Source organism: Entelurus aequoreus, linkage group LG16 (assembly GCF_033978785.1).
Source record: "Entelurus aequoreus isolate RoL-2023_Sb linkage group LG16, RoL_Eaeq_v1.1, whole genome shotgun sequence".
Taxonomy (NCBI): Eukaryota; Metazoa; Chordata; class Actinopteri; order Syngnathiformes; family Syngnathidae; genus Entelurus; species Entelurus aequoreus.
In genome coordinates, this window is record NC_084746.1 from 12,620,990 (window position 1) to 12,641,051 (window position 20,062).

The 20,062-nt window shown below is 40.6% G+C and overlaps 1 protein-coding gene across 3 annotated transcripts in view; it reads left to right on the plus strand.

Moving 5' to 3' along the window:
- The window catches only part of clstn2a (calsyntenin 2a), a 636,349-nt gene that overhangs the window by 608,262 nt on the left and 8,025 nt on the right, over positions 1 to 20,062 (plus strand). For 2 of the 3 annotated variants that reach the window (XM_062022193.1, XM_062022194.1), the window contains 4 exons: positions 1,022 to 1,170; positions 10,005 to 10,453; positions 12,515 to 12,660; positions 17,338 to 17,458. In XM_062022193.1, the coding sequence (XP_061878177.1) occupies positions 1,022 to 1,170; positions 10,005 to 10,453; positions 12,515 to 12,660; positions 17,338 to 17,458 (865 nt within the window). The remainder of the gene's footprint in view (positions 1 to 1,021; positions 1,171 to 10,004; positions 10,454 to 12,514; positions 12,661 to 17,337; positions 17,459 to 20,062) is intronic. The other variant, XM_062022195.1, reaches the window with a different exon arrangement.

The following is a 20,062-nucleotide window of genomic DNA, read 5'->3' on the forward strand; positions in this document are numbered from 1 at the left end:
GTCTTAGCCTTAGATTGGTCAGATCTAGTCTTAGCCTTAGATTGATCAGAATTAGTCTTAGACTTAGATTGGTCAACTCTAATCTGAGCCTTAGATTGGTCAGATTTAGTCTTAGACTTAGCCTGGTCAGATCTAGTCTTAGCCTTAGATTGGTCAGATTTAGTCTTAGCCTTAGATTGGTCAGATCTAGTCTGAGACTTAGATTGGTCAGATCTAGTCTTAGACTTAGATTGGTCAGGTCTAGTCTTAGCCTTAGATTGGTCAGAATTAGTCTTAGACTTAGATTGGTCAACTCTAATCTGAGCCTTAGATTGGTCAGATCTAGTCTTAGACTTAGGTTGGTCAGACCTAGTCTGAGACTTAGATTGGTCAGACCTAGTCTGAGACTTAGATTGGTCAGATCTAGTCTTAGACTTAGATTGGTCAGATCTAGTCTGAGACTAAGATTGGTCAGATCTAGTCTGAGACTTAGGTTGCTCAGATCTAGTCTTAGATTTAAGACTTTACAAATCTGCATCATTGTATCATCGTACGTGTGTTGGGTAGTTTTTTAGCATGATTGTGTCAGTAAAACTAACTTCTATGACACCTTGGCATGCATCAAAATACATGTTTCATAACAATTTGGATTGCGGTCGTGGTTTTGTTACCTTTCACCGTTCGGAGTCAGTATTAGTCTGATATCAGTACGCCACTAACACATAAAAACGATGTAATCTAAAAGGTGGCGTTTCAGGTCGTTAGCTGTGTTTATTTTGTGTTTTTCTCATTTTAGCCTGAATTTGGCTCCTCCCTCCTGCCTGAGAATCAGAACTGTTCCGTGTTGTCTTAGACCGCATCTTGTGCATGTTATGGAATTTATTATTGATTTAGACTTGCAATTTGTTGCCGCCTACTTCCTCATTCTCGTCATAATGCACGCTGCCAATTGCAGAACCTGCACAATGTGCTTTCGGTTTGCTACCACAATAATAATTGCAGTCTTTCGGCTCAATATTTACGGATGATTTTGTCTTTCTAGTTCCATTTTAACCCCGCACAGTCGGTGCTGGTGGTGGAAGGGGAGGACCAAGGCAGTATCAACACGGCCATGACTAAAGTGTCCTACATAAACTCTCGCCAGTTCCCCACGCCAGGCCTTCGACGGCTGCACATCGCCACCACCGTACTGTAAGTCCTTCTCACTCTGCTAGTGAGCCCATATTGTAGTGTTTTTCACCATTTTCAACATGTCTCAGAGGTCCCACAATAGTGCAGGGAATATAATTGATATAATTGTTCAACGTTAGCAGCTTCCGCGTCTGACAGTTGGCATGAGAGCTCCAGGATTTATTTTGGGATGTGTAGTGAAGCCTGCTCATTCACTGTGCTGTGTGAAGGGGGGGTGTACACACAGGGTGGGTCAAGGTGTTTCCTTCATGTTGTCACGGAACCTCAGAACCGATCGTTTGTCTGCTTTTTCTCCCTAAAATGAAGCCAACAACGGAAGGAGATGATAGATTTTTCTCACGTTTGGTGCTAAAATGCATGCCCGAGGGACAATGCTGAAGAAACATCATTAAATAGTCAATGCTGCATAATATGGAGCCGGGCTATTTCCATTCTGCTGTTATTTCTGTTCCATGCACTTTATTTGGCGTGCAGACGAAGGAGAGGTGCTCAGCTCAAGCCTGTCTGTTTACGTTCACTTAGTGGTAATAACGTGTCTCCAGGCCTCCGATAAGTGTGGTCGGATGTGGCGGTGCGCAACGTGTTCTCGTAAGCCCAACCCCTCTGAGAGGTGCATAAACTGTCTCCCTCTCACAAGTCCTTAAACTGACTGAATGGTTCTGTGCTGGCACATTTGTAAAGTGGACTGAAGCTCTTATTTGCAACAGACACGGTCCCTTGAGGGACCTGGTGACTGTGAACCATCTGACCACAAGGGACCTGGTGACTGTGAACCATCTGACCACAAGGGACCTGGTGACTGTGAACCATCTGACCACACGGTCCCTTGAGGGACCTGGTGACTGTGAACCATCTGACCACACGGTCCCTTGAGGGACTTGGTGACTGTGAACCATCTGACCACACAGTCCCTTGAGGGACTTGGTGACTGTGAACCATCTGACTAAAAGGGACCTGGTGACTGTGAACCATCTGACCACACGGGACCTGGTGACTGTGAACCATCTGACCACACCTGGTGACTGTGAACCATATGACCACACGGTCCCTTGAGCATACTTGCCAACCTTGAGACCTCCAATAGAGGGAGGTGGACGGTAGGGGGGGGGGGTTATTTACAGCTAGAATTCACCAACTTGAGTATTTCATATATATTTCATATATATATATATATGTATGAAATACTTGACTTTCAGTGAATTCTAGCTATATATATATATATATATATATATATATATATATATATATATATATATATATATATATATATATATATATATATATATTTATTTATTTATTTATTTTATTTACATAAAATAAATAATTGAATTTCAGTGTTCCGGTGGCTATCCATTAGATGGCAGTATTGTCCTGTTTAACTTCTCCGTTCATGATGAGTATATAATTTCGGCCACCGTGTTCAATGGAGAAGTCTGTTCTACATATTTACAGGCAACATACACCTTCCCCTTCGAACTGTCCTGGATGAACTGAAATTCTTGTTTCCATTCGTTTGAATTTGTTAGGCAAGCTGTTTATATTGTGGCAAAGCGGACGTGAGAACAGGCTGTCCCCACTCAATCTCAGGTCCGCATTGAGCTGGAGGGGGCGTGGCCTCCAGCTCCGGCTGAATACCGGGAGTTTGTCGGGAGAAAATCTCTGCCGGGAGGTTGTCGGGAGAGGCGCTGAATACCGGGATTCTCCCGCTAAAAACGGGAGGGTTGGCAAGTATGCCCTTGAGGGACCTGGTGACTGTGAACCATCTGACCATACCTGGTGACTGTGAACCATCTGACCACAAGGGACCTGGTGACTGTGAACCATCCGACCACACGGTCCTTTGAGGGACCTGGTGACTGTGACTCATCTGACCACAAGGGACCTGGTGACTGTGAACCATCTGACCACACAGTCAAGGGACCTGGTGACTGTGAACCATCTGACCACAAGGGACCTGGTGACTGTGAACCATCTGACCATACGGTCCATTGAGGGACGTGGTGACTGTGAACCATCTGACCACACGGTCCCTTGAGGGACCTGGTGACTGTGAACCATCTGACCACACGGTCCCTTGAGGGACCTGGTGACTGTTAACCATCTGACCACATGGTCTCAAGGGACCTGGTGACTGTTAACCATCTGACCACATGGTCTCAAGGGACCTGGTGACTGTAAACCAGGGGTGGGCAATTAATTTTTACCGGGGGCCGCATGAGCAACCCGAGCACTGCTAGAGGGCCACACCGACAATATTTCAATAAAAGTTTGCTTAAATTATTTTTTATATACCGTAAGATAAAAAATAATATTTTCATTTAACCTAACTTATATTTATACAAAAGCAGATGGCTTTTGATGGTTTTATTTTTAACACTTTCTTACACAACACTTCCTGATGTATAATACCATGCAAAAATTTCAATTTCTGTCACTTTATCCTGCATCCTCTTTGTTGTGAACGTAGCACGCCTGTAAGGTGATTGGCGAAGGAGGAAGCGTTGCTGTTGCGGAAATGAGGAGTGAGGATAGATGTGCGTGTGGAAAGAACGAGATAAGTTGAGCTGTGTTAGTATAGCTTGCTCAATAAAAGTTTAAAAAGAGCGTCAGACTTGGTGTGCACTTCTTCTGGACTCTACAATTGATGTCAGAAGTGGGATGAAATGCCTCCCAGTTTGCCTTGCCATCAAACCTGGGAGTCTTCATTGAGGGCGGAATTCCCCCATGGCAAGCAGCGTTAGCTGCACCTGTAGACACTGCCTCTCTCCTTCCTTTCTCTCTCTCTCTCTCTCTCTCTGCGGCGAGCTCCTCACGTGGCACGTACCTCTCGATGACGTAGCAGGCTGCGCACACAATTAAGCGGTGCAGTATGCGCAAAGTTTTACTTCTGCCACCAATTGTAGCGTCCAGAAGAAGTGCACACCAAGTCTGACGCTCTTTTTAAACTTTTATTGAGCAAGCTATACTAACACAGCTCAACTTATCTCGTTCCTTCCACACGCACATATCCTCACTCCTCATTTACGCAACTCAAGAAGACAACATCAACTTCAGCAGGTGGTTACACTATATTCTTTAAACACAGCAACATGTGTACCACAAATTAAGCACACGGCTTTACCTTTACTTGGCAGTCCATGTCTTGTTGAAAACACGCCATTCGTCATCACCTTTTCTTTTTTTAGCGTCTCGGGGATAACCGGGCGGACCGCCCATAAATAACACTTTTCAAAATAAAAGCAGCACAGTTGTATTGCACGCACGACATAGATGTTTTTTTTTATTTATTTTGTCATTTGTGATTGCCGCTGCGCGCACGAGCATACGCCCACACGGAAGTCATACAAATAACGCTTTTCAAAACAAAAGCAGCACCGATGTATTGCACACTCGAGATAGATACTTTTTAAAATTTATTTCGTAATTTATGATTGGCCTCACGCGGGCCGGACCGGGACGTACCCACGGGCCGCAGAATGCCCAGGTCTGCTGTAAACCATCTGACCACATGGGGAGAGGCCAAATGGCTAAAGCTTGCAAACACAGAGCAACAAGTTCCACTATGCTTTTTTTGTATCTCTCTTTTATAGCTTTGTGGGTCAGTGTATTAGGTCAGGGTTCTTAACTTTTTTCACCTCGACACCCAACATTTCTACTCAAACATCAACACAGAATTAGTCATCCTGATTTAAATGGTACTTAATAATTGTTTCCAACTTAATGGTATGAAAGCATGTGTTAGTCACAAAGGTTATTAGCAAGCCTTAGGTCAGGCTGATTGTAAATGAAAGCCTGTCTGGTCCTTTTATTCAGCTCCTTGTCAATGTGGGAGGATTTTACCTTTTTAAAAGTTTATTATTGTAGCAATATGGTTGTTAATGTTACGGATTTCTGATCGTTTGGGAGGATTTTACTTTTTTAAATGTTTATTATTGTAGCATAATGGTTGTTAATGTTAAGGATTTCTGATTGTTTGGGAGGATTTTACTTTTTAAATGTTTGTTATTGTAACAATATGGTTGTTAACGTTAAGGATTTCTGATTGTTTGGGAGGATTTTACTTTTTAAATGTTTATTATTGTAGCATAATGGTTGTTAATGTTAAGGATTTCTGATTGTTTGGGAGGATTTTACTTTTTAAATGTTTGTTATTGTAGCAATATGGTTGTTAACGTTAAGGATTTATGATCGTTTGGGAGGATTTTGCTTTTTTAAATGTTTATTATTGTAGCATAATGGTTGTTAATGTTAAGGATTTCTGATCGTTTGGTAGGATTTTACCTTTTTAAATGTTTATTGTAGCATAATGGTGGATAATGTTAAGGATTTATGATCGTTTGGGAGGATTTTACTTTTTTACATGTTAATTATTGCAGCAATATGGTTGTTAACGTTAAGGATTTATGATCGTTTGGGAGGATTTCACTTTTTAAATGTTTATTATTGTTGCATAATGGTTGTTAATGTTAAGGATTTCTGATCGTTTGGGAGGATTTTACTTTTTAAATGTTTGTTATTGTAGCAATATGGTTGTTAACGTTAAGGATTTATGATCGTTTGGGAGGATTTTACTTTTTTAAATGTTTATTATTGTAGAATAATGGTTGTTAATATTAAGGATTTCTGATCGTTTGGTAGGATTTTACCTTTTTAAATGTTTATTGTAGCATAATGGTGGATAATGTTAAGGATTTATGATCGTTTGGGAGGATTTTACTTTTTTACATGTTAATTATTGCAGCAATATGGTTGTTAACGTTAAGGATTTATGATCGTTTGGGAGGATTTCACTTTTTAAATGTTTATTATTGTTGCATAATGGTTGTTAATGTTAAGGATTTCTGATCGTTTGGGAGGATTTTACTTTTTTACATGTTTATTATTGTAGCAATATGGTTGTTAACGTTAAGGATTTTTGATCGCTTGGGAGGATTTAACTTTTTTAAATGTTTATTATTGTAGCATAATGGTTGTTAATGTTAAGGATTTCTGATCGTTTGAGAGGATTTTACTTTTTAAAATGTTTATTATTGTAGCAATATGGTCGTTAACGTTAAGGATTTCTGATCGTTTGGGAGGATTTTACTTTTTTAAATGTTTGTTATTGTAGCAATATAGTTGTTAACGTTAAGGATTTCTGATCGTTTGGGAGTGCACCATAGTGGCTTTCGAGCAGCCCTTATGTGTGTTTGACGTACAGTACTGACCGCAAATCGGACTGACTGCAAATCTTTGTGCGCCACACGATTCGATTCGATTCTTGGGGGTAACGATTCGATTCTCTATTCAAAACTATTCTCGATTCAAATTCTATACTTTTTTTAAAAAATCATTAGATGCCAGTTCTATGTTTAACTACGTTCCTCCATGGTTTAATACAATTCTACACAAACATTTAATAAAGTCAAATACAAATAAGACAACAACAGAAGTATCCAACACTCCGCTTTTGTAAAGTAAATCTGTACGGCAGTTATAGATCATCTACATCAGGGGTCTCAAACTCAATTTACCTGGGGGCCACTGGATGCAGAAACTGGGTGAGGCTGGGCCGCAAGAAAAGATTTCTTAAAAAAATCTAACATGCACTTTTTAATGAATTCACCTTCTTTGAATGGCTTTCCCGCCCTAGCAACCATCTCACTCACCATGTAGCTAGCTTTGACTGCTGCATCGCTCTTTTCGCTTGCTTTCTTGACAAAATCTTGTTGCCTCAGTAGACTGGTTTTAAAATTTGCAACCCGGTTCACTCTCTCATCTCCCTGGTATTTTGCATACTCCTCAGCATGTCTAGTTGTATAATGACGTTTCAAATTGTATTGCTTGTGCACCGCAACTTGACTCTGTATCAACTACAGAAAAGAGCTATAAGGATTATTCATAAAGTAGATTACTTAGAACACACTAACATATTATTTATTAATTCGGGTTTATTGAAATTACAGAAGCTAGTAAAGTTACAGACATGATGTGTCATGTTTAAGGCTAAAAGTAAAACATTACCAGCAAATTTACAAAAAATGTTTGTCATCACTTCTGAGAATGAAGAGCATAGAAGAAAAGGTCATTTCCAACATCAGTATTCAAGGACAACTTCAAAACAAATGTGTATATCAGTGGTGGGGGTTAAACTATGGAATTATCTTTACAATGAGATAAAAGATTGTAAAAATATATTCCAATTGAAAAAATATATACAGACAGAACAATAAGATCATATGGACAGCCATAAGTGTTTACATTTTGCTTTATATGTATTATTTTACTTATTTTTTGGAGGGGGGGGTGGGCGGCTTGCCGTGGAGTTTACAGTTACAGTAGCACAATTAGCCCCAAACGGGCTAACATCACCACTAACGTGTTACACGTCTGATTCGCCCAGCGACTCTCTGTCAGAGCATCAGCGCTGGGGTCCAGTGCACCACACTTTTGTATTGTCACTCGCTCCTTCGGCGGAGTTCTTTGGAAGCTACCGCGACTGCTTATCTTCCCCGCCCGGACTGTTTACAACGGGGGCGGGAGCGAGCAGGCGGGCGAGCAAGGGAGGCAGGGAGGGAGGGAGGAAGAGCGTGTGCGGATGTCGTGGAAAAGCGGCAAAAAGTTTCTCTGCTTGGATCACGCAAGTGACGTCAATGCATACTTGCCGACCTTGAGACCTCCGAATTTGGGAGATGGGGGGGAGGAGGTTGAGGTGTGTGTGTGGGGGGGTTGAGGTGGGCGGAGTTGGGAGGAGGCGGGGTTAGGGATAGTGGGGGTATTTTTGTAGCCCGTAAAAGTTGGGGCTGCAAAGGATTCTGGGTATTTGTTCTGTTGTGTTTATGTTGTGTTTAGGTGCGGATGTTCTCCCGAAATGTGTTTGTCATTCCTGTTTGGTGTGGGTTCACAGTGTGGCGCATATTTTTAACAGTGTTAAAAAATAAATTAAATAAAATATGACCACCCTCAGTGTGACATGTATGGCTGTTCCTCGAGTATGTCTTGCAATAACTTGCGTGTGTCTGCAGAAGCCTCATACAACATGTGTCTGGGCCCGCACGCTGTTAGCATGGAGGAAAAGATGATGCGGTGACAGTTTCTAGAGGACACTTAAAGCAGTGCCATCACGGCACGGCACGCCCTCGAGCCTTATACCACACCGTGATTGGTAGATTCCTTCAGCTCCGCACACAACGCTGTCAAGCGGCATTCATTTAAAACTCGCGGGCCGCACCAATATTAAACTGTCATATTAAGGTGGGGGCCGCACAATAACGTCTCGCGGGCCGCAAGTTTGAGACCCCTGCCAGTAAGGGAGATTGAGACCCCAGTAAGGGACACTGAGACCGCAGTAAGGGACATTGAGACCCCAGTAATGGACACTCAGACCGCAGTAAGGGACATTGAGACCCCAGTAAGGGAGACTGAGACCGCAGTAAGGGACATTGAGACCCCAGTAAGGGAGACTGAGACCGCAGTAAGGGACATTGAGACCCCAGTAAGGGAGACTGAGACCGCAGTAAGGGACATTGAGACCCCAGTAAGGGACACTCAGACCGCAGTAAGGGACACTGAGACCCCAGTAAGGGACACTCAGACCCCAGTAAGGGACACTGAGACCCCAGTAAGGGACACTCAGACCCCAGTAAGGGACACTGAGACCCCAGTAAGGGACATTGAGACCCCAGTAAGGGAGACTGAGACCGCAGTAAGGGACATTGAGACCCCAGTAAGGGAGACTGAGACCGCAGTAAGGGACATTGAGACCGCAGTAAGGGACACTGAGACCCCAGTAAGGGACACTCAGACCGCAGTAAGGGACACTGAGACCCCAGTAAGGGAAATTGAGACCCCAGTAAGGGAGACTGAGACCGCAGTAAGGGACATTGAGACCCCAGTAAGGGAGACTGAGACCGCAGTAAGGGACATTGAGACCCCAGTAACGGAGACTGAGACCGCAGTAAGGGACATTGAGACCGCAGTAAGGGACACTGAGACCCCAGTAACGGAGACTGAGACCGCAGTAAGGGACATTGAGACCGCAGTAAGGGACACTGAGACCCCAGTAAGGGACACTCAGACCCCAGTAAAGGACACTCAGACCCCAGTAAGGGACATTGAGACCCCAGTAAGGGAGACTGAGACCGCAGTAAGGGACATTGAGACCCCAGTAATGAACACTCAGACCCCAGTAAGGGACATTGAGACCCCAGTAAGGGAGACTGAGACCGCAGTAAGGGACATTGAGACCCCAGTAAGGGAGACTGAGACCGCAGTAAGGGACATTGAGACCCCAGTAAGGGAGACTGAGACCGCAGTAAGGGACATTGAGACCCCAGTAAGGGACACTCAGACCGCAGTAAGGGACATTGAGACCCCAGTAAGGGACACTCAGACCGCAGTAAGGGACATTGAGACCCCAGTAAGGGACACTGAGACCCCAGTAAGGGACACTGAGACCGCAGTAAGGGACATTGAGACCCCAGTAAGGGACACTCAGACCGCAGTAAGGGAGACTGAGTTGCGAACTTTATTGTCGTTGTTCTCTACTAAATCCTTTCAGCAAAAATATGGCAATATCGCGAAATGATCAAGTATGACACATAGAATGGATCTGCTATCCCCGTTTAAATAAAAAAAATCATTTCAGTAGGCCTTTAATCCTTTTGTATGTGGTTTGTACTTTTCTCAACTTTTTTCTAAAAGCCTAACCAGGGACGAGGGTGGCAAATTAGCCTGTGGCTAGAAGTCTTATGTACTTTGACATCGGTTACCTGTGGGTAGCAATGTTTCATTGTACTGTCCCTGTCAAATAAACACATAAATCAATAAAATACCAATCTGTGTGTGTGTGTCAGGTGTTTTGGCGAGGACGCGTGTCTCTCCATCCCGGACGTCAAGGCGGTCGTCGTGGTCCAGCCGCCAAGCGAACCGAGAATCACCATCACAGGATCCAATCGACTCGTCAGGCCTGCCGCTGACCTTCGGAGCCCAGTGGGCGTGGCGCCTTTCAAGGAGCTCCACCTCACCAGTACAGTAATGAAGGGCGACGGCTTCGCTGGATGTGAGACCTTGCAACGTGCAGGAAGTGTCTGCCCCGCAACACTCTTGATTTCCCCACCATTATTCTGTCATGCAGCTCGCAGGCCAGGTGTGACAGAGGTGATGCACAACTTGGACTACTGCGATATCCTGGTGATCGGGGACGAACTGGACCCAGAAAGAGAGAGCCTACTCATCCATCACGGCGCCTTGCTGGGAAAACACCTCGACGCCACCAACTCCACCTCTGGAATATCAATATATGGTATGCATTGTTACCTGCATACACGCCACGCTTAAAGGGGAACTGCACTTTATTTTGGAAGTTTGCCTATCAGTCACAATCGTTATTAGAGACAAGAAGACAAAATATTTTTGTTGTTTTGGCTTCCTAACATTTAAAAATCGTCTCGTTCTTGGTAGCTAGTGAAGTGTATTTCTGGTCTTGTCATCCTCATCTGGACACGGCAATGCGGCTGGATCAAAAGAGACGTCGGAGACGCTTTACTGAACCAAAAGTTGCTTTATTACAAGCGAGTGTCATTATACAGGACTGCAGTACCTGGAGGAGGTCAAGTCAAAATAATTAGAATTAAATTGGGAACAGGTGGGTGCCATGATTGGGTATAAAAGTAGATTCCATGAAATGCTCAGTCATTCACAAACAAGGATGGGGCGAGGGTCACCACTTTGTCAACAAATGCGTGAGCAAATTGTTGAACAGTTTAAGAAAAACCTTTCTCAAGCAGCTATTGCAAGGAATTTAGGGATTTCACCATCTACGCTCCGTAATATCATCAAAGGGTTCAGAGAATCTGGAGAAATCACTGCACGTAAGCAGCTAAGCCCGTGACCTTCCATCCCTCAGGCTGTACTGCATCAACAAGCGACATCAGTGTGTAAAGGATATCACCACACGGGCTCAGGAACACTTCAGAAACCCACTGTCAGTAACTACAGTTGGTCGCTACATCTGTAAGTGCAAGTTAAAACTCTCCTATGCAAGGCGAAAACCGTTTATCAACAACACCCAGAAACGCAGTCGGCTTCGCTGGGCCTGAGCTCATCTAAGATGGACTGAGACAAAGTGGAAAAGTGTTCTGTGGTCTGACGAGTCCACATTTCAAATTGTTTTTGGAAACTGTGGACGTCGTGTCCTCCGGACCAAAGAGGAAAAGAACCATCCGGATTGTTAGAGGCGCAAAGTGTAAAAGCCAGCATCTGTGATGGTATGGGGGTGTATTAGTGCCCAAGACATGGGTAACTTAAACATCTGTGAAGGCACCATTAATGCTGAATGGTACATACAGGTTTTGGAGCAACATATGTTGCCATCCAAGCAACGTTACCATGGACGCCCCTGCTTATTTCAGCAAGACAATGCCAAGCCACGTGTTACATCAACGTGGCTTCATAGTAAAAGAGTGCGGGTACTAGACTGGCCTGCCTGTAGTCCAGACCTGTCTCCCATTGAAAATGTGTGGCGCATTATGAAGCCTAAAATACCACAACGGAGACCCCCGGACTGTTGAACAACTTAAGCTGTACATCAAGCAAGAATGGGAAAGAATTCCACCTGAGAAGCTTCAAAAATGTGTCTCCTCAGATCCCAAACCTTTACTGAGTGTTGTTAAAAGGAAAGGCCATGTAACACAGTGGTGAACATACCCTTTCCCAACTACTTTGGCACGTGTTGCAGCCATGAAATTCTAAGTTAATGATTATTTGCAAAAAAAAAATAAAGTTTATGAGTTTGAACATCAAATATGTTGTCTTTGTAGCATATTCAATTGAATATGGGTTGAAAAGGATTTGCAAATCATTGTATTCCGTTTATATTTACATCTAACACAACTTCCCAACTCATATGGAAACGGGGTTTGTACACTAAAGGAGCAGGGAAGCGAGGAAGCAGCAGACCACTCCATGACGTAAACATCTCGTCGTCTTTCGTAAAATCTTGCACTCTTCCGCCCTTCTTGATTTCCTCTCCGGGAACTCTGAAGAAACCTTCTTCCTTTTCGCGTTTTGAAAATGGCGCCGAGTACCCAATGAGAAACAGACGCTGGCTTGACCACCGCTCATATCTAATGAGGTGGATGTGACGTCATGTGAATCCAAGCAATACCCCGAAACATTTTCTCACAAGTTTCGTCTACTTTTATGTATTTTTGTAAGTCTTTGATATGTGTATTATTGTTTACCAGTATATATTGGATGTTGTTTTAAATATAGATGCAAGCCGCACGGTGAAAAGAGTGGTTAGCATGTTAGCCTCACAGTCAGATGGGTTTAAAATCCCCACTTGTGTGTATGTGTGTTTTAGGTGTGGACTCCATGGCCCACTACGAGCAGGCACTGCGTCAGGTGCGCTACAGGAACTGGCGACCTGCCACCTTGACTGAAAGACGGTTCAGACTCACCTGCTCTGAACTCAACGGTCGTTACACCAGCAACGAGTTCATCCTGGAGGTTCCTCTTCCTGTTTTTTCAGCACAACTCAACCTTTTTGTAGCCCTCATCCTTTCATTTAGCTCCCAAATGGCTTTATATCCTGCTGATGCTCTAGTGGCTCATTTTCTGTTGTCTCACTTTTACACACACACACACACACACACACACACACACACACACACACACACACACACACACACACACACACACACACACACACACACACACTTTTGTATTTGTTACCTTCTTGAGACCTCCGAAAAATGCCTCCCTCTTTAGGACCACCCTTTCTAGATGTATAAAGATGTGTATTTACAACATTAATAATATATAAATACTATGCAAATATAAAAAAGCTTGTTGTGAAAAATGAGTTGGAATTTCACAAGAAAAAGGTCACAATTTCACAAGAAAAACTTACAATTTTTGCAGTATTATATTAAAAGTCATAATTTTACTCAACGCAAGTCAACATTTTACAAGAAAAACTGAACTTTTGTGCAATATTATGATACAAATTGGAATTTTACTCAATAACAGTCCTAATTTTACAAGAAAAGCTTAAAATGTTGGCCATTTTATGAAAACAGTCGTAATTTTACTTGACAAAAGTCACAATTTTATAAGAACACATTAAAATGTTGGCAATATTGGAATTTCACTTGGCAAAATTATGACAAAAGTCATAATTTTACTCAAAAAATTACACTATTTTACATAAAAGTGTAATCATTTTACGAGAAAATATTGCAATTTTACAGAAACAGGAAGAATATGAGAAATTGTTCCCAATTTTATAAGAAAAAAGTCGACACATTATGAGAAAAAGACTGCTGTTATTTAATTTTTTTTTGTTGAATTTTTTGTTTGTAGTTGGTTTTTAATCTTCATACCATACCATACCATACCAACTTTATTTATAAAGCCCTTTAAAAACAACCACAGTTGAAAAACAAAGGGCTGTACACCACAAAGAAATAAAGGCAAAGGACAGACTAAAAAATAAAATTTAAAACAGAAGTAAAATACACATTAAAAAAGCAAATACAAAATTACCCTAAGAACAATTTTGTTAGATAAAAAGCAGTTAAAAAAGTTAAAAGTTAAAAACAGTTTAAAGTCTCATGCTGGGTTAAAAGCCAGTGAATAAAAATGGGTTTTAAGAAGGGTCTTAAAAATAGCCAAAGAAGGGGCCTGTCTCACATGAAGTGGAAGATCATTCCAGAGTTTTGGGCCCGCAACAGAGAAGGCTCTGTCCCCCCTGAGCTTACGCTTGGATTTGGGTACCTCCAGGATCAGCTGATCAGCTGACCTGAGGGACCGGGTGGGGGCATAGAGGTTATTTACTTCGTTATTACAGTACGTCTCTATATAAATATATATTTGTATTTTTATTATTTTGGCCAAAGAGGGAGCACTTTAAATGTTTACACCCACTTGTTATTTCATATGTTGACCAGAGGGGGAGCACTTTTAAAAGCGACACACAGTCAATTTGAAAAATCCCTCCTTTTTGGGACCACCCTCATTTTGATAGATGTCACCAGCAGGGGGTGCTAACGAGACATTCTCTATTAGATGCCATGTTATTGGGACCATGATTTATGTCATCACTTGTTCACACCTCCTCATATGGAAGATACTTTTCCTTCTGCATGTCTCAAGAAGGCCGGAAATACAAGAACACACACACACACACACACAGTTTTGTATTTGTTACCTTCTTGAGACCTCCGAAAAATCCCTCCTCTTTAGACCAGCCTTTCTAGATATATAAAGATGTGTATTTACAACATTAATAATATATACATACTATGCAAATATAAAAAAGCTTGTTGTGAAAAATGAGTTGGAATTTCACAAGAAAAACTTAGAATTTTGGCAGTATTATAAGAAAAGTCATAATTTTACTCAACGCAAGTCAAAATTTTACAAGAAAAACTGAACATTTGTGCAATATTATGATAAAAATTGGAATTTTACTCAATAACAGTCCTAATTTTACAAGAAAAGCTTAAAATGTTGGCCATTTTATGAAAACAGTCGTAATTTTACTCGACAAAAGTCACAATTTTAAAAGAACACTTTAAAATGTTGGCAATATTGTAATAATAATCTGAATTTTACTTGGCAAAATTATGACAAAAGTCATAATTTTACTCAAAAAATTACAGTATTTTACATAAAAAAGTAATAATTTTACGAGAAAATATTGCAATAATACAGAAACAGAAAGAATATGAGAAATTGTTCTCAATTTTATAAGAAAAAAGTCGACACATTGTGAGAAAAAGACTGCTGTTATTTAATTTTAATTTTTTTTTTTTTTTTTTTTTTAATCTTCATTTTTTACTTCAAGTTATTACAGTATGTCTCTGTATACATATTTATTTTATTTTATGAATTTTGACCAAAGAGGGGCGTATTTCAAGTTCTGACACACACATGTTATTTCATATGTTGACCAGAGGGGGGAGCACTTTTAAATGCGACACACAGTCAATTTGAAAAATCCCTCCTTTTTGGGACCACCCTCATTTTGATAGATGTCACCAGCAGGGGTGCTAATGAGACATTGTCTATTAGATGCAATGTTATTGGGACCATGATTTATGTCATCACTTGTTCACACCTCCTCATATGGAAGATACTTTTCCTTCTTCATGTCTCAAGAAGGGTAGAAATACAAGAAAACACACACACACACACACACTTTGGTATTTGTTACCTTCTTGAGACCTGAGAAAAATGCCTCCCTCTTTAGGACCAGCCTTTCTAGATATATAAAGATGTGTATTTACAACATTAATAATATACCGTAATTTCCGGACTATAAGCCGCACCTGACTATAAGCCGCACCAGCTAAATTTAGGCGAAAATACAGATTGATCCATATATAAGCCGCACCCGACTATAAGCCGCAGGGTTTTGATGTGTAATTACCCTAGTATATAGGGCTTCCTGCTACCACGGAGGGGATTGTCGGGACAGAGATGACTGTTTGGGAATGCAAAGCGTCCCATTTATCAAAAATAAATCTTTCAATCATTCAATCAAACTTTCACATCTTTGACATGGCGAACAGCATTCATGCAGAGTACAAATAATACAACGGTGCAAAGAAATACAAAGTGCTCGCATGTACGTTATCAAAATAACCAGCCTACCGGTATATGAAAAGTCAGTCTTTAATCATTGTGTCATCGTCTTCCTCCTGCGTACTAAAACCACCGAAATCCTCTTCGTCGGTGTCGGAGAAGAACAGGCTGTATATAAGCCGCACCGTTGTATAAGCCGCAGGGACCAGAACGAGGGGAAAAAGTAGCGGCTTATAGTCCGGAAATTACGGTATACATACTATGCAAATATAAAAAAGCTTGTTGTGAAAAATGAGTTGGAATTTCACAGGAAAAAGGTCACAATTTCACTAGAAAAACTTTTCATTTTGGCAGTATTATAATAAAAGTCATAATTTTACCTCCTCATATGGAAGACACTTTTCCTTCTTCATGTCTCAAGAAGGGTAGAAATACAAGTACACACGCACGCACGCACACACACACACACACACACACACACTTGTATGTGTTACCTTCTTGAGACCTGAGAAAAATGCCTCCCTGTTTAGGACCAGCCTTTCTAGATATATAAAGATGTGTATTTACAACATTAATAATATATACATACTATGCAAATATAAAAAAGCTTGTTGTGAAAAATGAGTTGGAATTTCACAAGAAAAACTTAGAATTTTGGCAGTATTATAAGAAAAGTCATAATTTTACTCAACGCAAGTCAAAATTTTACAAGAAAAACTGAACATTTGTGCAATGTTATGATAAAAATTGGAATTTTACTCAATAACAGTCCTAATTTTACAAGAAAAGCTTAAAATGTTGGCCATTTTATGAAAAGAGTCGTAATTTTACTCGACAAAAGTCACAATTTTATAAGAACACTTTAAAATGTTGGCAATATTGTAATAATAATCTGAATTTCACTTGGCAAAATTATGACAAAAGTCATAATTTTACTCAAAAAATTACACTATTTTACATAAAAGTGTAATAATTTTACGAGAAAATATTGCAATTTTACAGAAACAGGAAGAATATGAGAAATTGTTCCCAATTTTATAAGAAAAAAGTCGACACATTGTGAGAAAAAGACTGCTGTTATTTAATTTTTTTTCGTTGAATTTTTTGTTTGTAATTGGTTTTTAATCTTCATTATTTACTTCGTTATTACAGTATGTCTCTATATAAATATATATTTGTATTTTTATTATTTTGGCCAAAGAGGGAGCACTTTAAATGTTTACACCCACTTGTTATTTCACATGTTGACCAGAGGGGGAGCACTTTTAAAAGCGACACACAGTCAATTTGAAAAATCCCTCCTTTTTGGGACCACCCTCATTTTGATAGATGTCACCAGCAGGGGGTGATAATGAGACATTCTCTATTAGATGCAATGTTATTGGGACCATGATTTATGTCATCCCTTGTTCACACCTCCTCATATGGAAGATACTTTTCCTTCTTCATGTCTCAAGAAGGCTGGAAATACAAGACCACACACACACACACACACACACACACACACACACACACACACACACACACACACACACACACACACACACACACACACACACACAGTTCCAAACAAGTGTTGTTGTGCTTCTACTTCAGGTCAGTGTTCTTCACCACTTGAAGCCCGTGGAACATGTCAATCACATGGCTGCTCAGCCACAGTACCTGAGACCCGTCCATCACCCACTCATGATACACGCTCTTAATGCCCACATGTCCGGTAAGACACACGCACACACACACACACACACACAACAGACTGTGCCTTACGCATTAAAAAAAACTACTTTTCTTGTCATGTCATTAATAAACTGCCAAAATGTGATAGTTGACATAAATGTATCTCATCGTGTTTATTGTCATACTGTGAGACACAATGTAGTCCTCCTTGTTCCAATTGGCCACAGTTTCACTTTAGGATCTTTTTTTTCCCAAGTTTAAAGGCCTACTGAAAGCCACTACTACCGACCACGCAGTCTGATAGTTTATATATCAATGATGAAATCTTAACATTGCAACACATGCCAATACGGCCGGGTTAACTTATAAAGTGCAATTTTAAATTTCCCGCTAAACTTCCGGTTGAAAACGTCTATGTATGATGACGTATGCGCGTGACGTCAACGGTTGAAACGGAAGTATTCGGACACATTGAATCCAATACAAAAAGCTCTTTCATCGCAAAATTCCACAGTATTCTGGACATCTGTGTTGGTGAATCTTTTGCAATTTGTTTAATGAACAATGGAGACTACAAAAAAGAAAGTTGTAGGTGGGATCTGTGTATTAGCGGCTGGTTGCAGCAACACAACCAGGAGGACTTTGACTTGGATAGCAGACGCGCTATCCGACGCTAGCCGCTGACCGCACGGATGATCGGGTGAAGTCCTTTGTCGATCGCTGGAACGCAGGTGAGCACGGGTGTTGATGAGCAGATTTCAGCCATTGCTGGCGTAGGTGGATAGCTAATGTTTTTAGCATAGCTCTGTGAGGTCCCGTTGCTAAGTTAGCTTCAATGGCGTCGTTAGCAACAGCATTGTTAAGCTTTGCCAGGCTGGAAAGCATTAACCGTGTAGTTACATGTCCATGGTTTAATAGTATTGTTGATCTTCTGTCTATCCTTCCAGTCAGGGGTTTATTTCTTTTGTTTCTATCTGCAGTTAGGCACGATGCTATCACGTTAGCTCCGTAGCTAAAGTGCTTTGCCGATGTATTGTCGTGGAGATAAAAGTCACTGTGAATGTCCATTTCGCATTCTCGACTCTCATTTTCAAGAGGATATAGTATCCGAGGTGGTTTAAAATACAAATCCGTGATCCATAATAGAAAAAGGAGAGAGTGTGGAATCCAATGAGCCAGCTTGTACCTAAGTTACGGTCAGAGCGAAAAAAGATGTCTTGCACTGCATTCTAGTCATTCACTCTAACGTTCCTCATCCACAAATCTTTCATCCTCGCTCAAATTAATGGGGTAATCGTCGCTTTCTCGGTCCGAATCTCTCTCGCTGCTGGTGTAAACAATGGGAAATTGTGAGAAGTCTTTCCTCTGGTGACGTCACACTACTTCCGGTAGGGGCAAGGCTTTTTTTAATCAGATACCAAAAGTTGCGAACTTTATCGTCGTTGCTCTCTACTAAATCCTTTCAGCAAAAATATGGCAATATCGCGAAATGATCAAGTATGACACATAGAATGGATCTGCTATCCCCGTTTAAATAAAAAAAATTCATTTCAGTAGGCCTTTAAGGGGAACTACGGTACACTTTTTGGGGGAATTTAGCCTATCGTTCACAATCATTATTGAGAGGTATGGCAATGGATGGATTAATAAAATAATGCATTCTAAATATTAAATGAACGTAAATAAAAGTCCGCTGACAGCAAAGTCAATGGAAGCGTCACTATTCCGCACATAAAATCCAATAAACAAGCATTCAAAAAGCTTTAACAATACTCCATTTACATTTAGTGACTTGTATATTAACAAGTATTAGTGATATTGTTATAGGGTTGTCCTGATACCAAAATGTATTTTGATACTTTTCTAAGTAAAAGGGGACCAAAAAAATATCATTATCGGCTTTATTTGAACAAAAAATCTTAGGATACATGAAACATATGTTTATTATTGCAATTTAGTCCTTAAATAAAATAATGAACATACTAGACAACTTGTCTTTTAGTAGTAAGTAAACAAACAAAGATTCCTAATTAGTCTGCTGACATATGCAGTAACATTTTGTGTCATTTATACACCTATTATGTTGTCTACATTATAAAAAACAAACTGTAAATGGATTATTAATCTACTTGTTCATTTACTGTTAATATCTGCTTACTTTCTCTTTTAACATGTTCTATCTACACTTCTGCTAAAATGTAATAATCACTTATTCTTCTCTTCTTTGATACTTTACATTAGTTTTGGATGATACCACAAATTTAGGTATCGATCTGATACCAAGTAGTTACAGGATCATACATTGGTCCTATTCAAAGTCCTCATGTGTCCAGGGACATATTTACTGACTTTATAAACATAATATACTTTTTTTTTTTAAAGAAAAAAAGATTTTGTGATGCTAAAAAATATCGATGTAATCATAGTAGTATCGACTGGATAAGCTGCTGTACCTGGTATCATTACAGTGGATGTCAGGTGTAGATCCACCCATGGCGTTTGTTTACATTGTGACGCCGGTGAGCTACGGTGTGTAGTGAAGCATGTTTAGCTATTCCTCGTCCTCCAGTGATAATATTAATTGTAAGAAACGTACTTTATTTGTCGCCATGGAGGCCAGGATTAGTGATTTAGACGTAGCTAA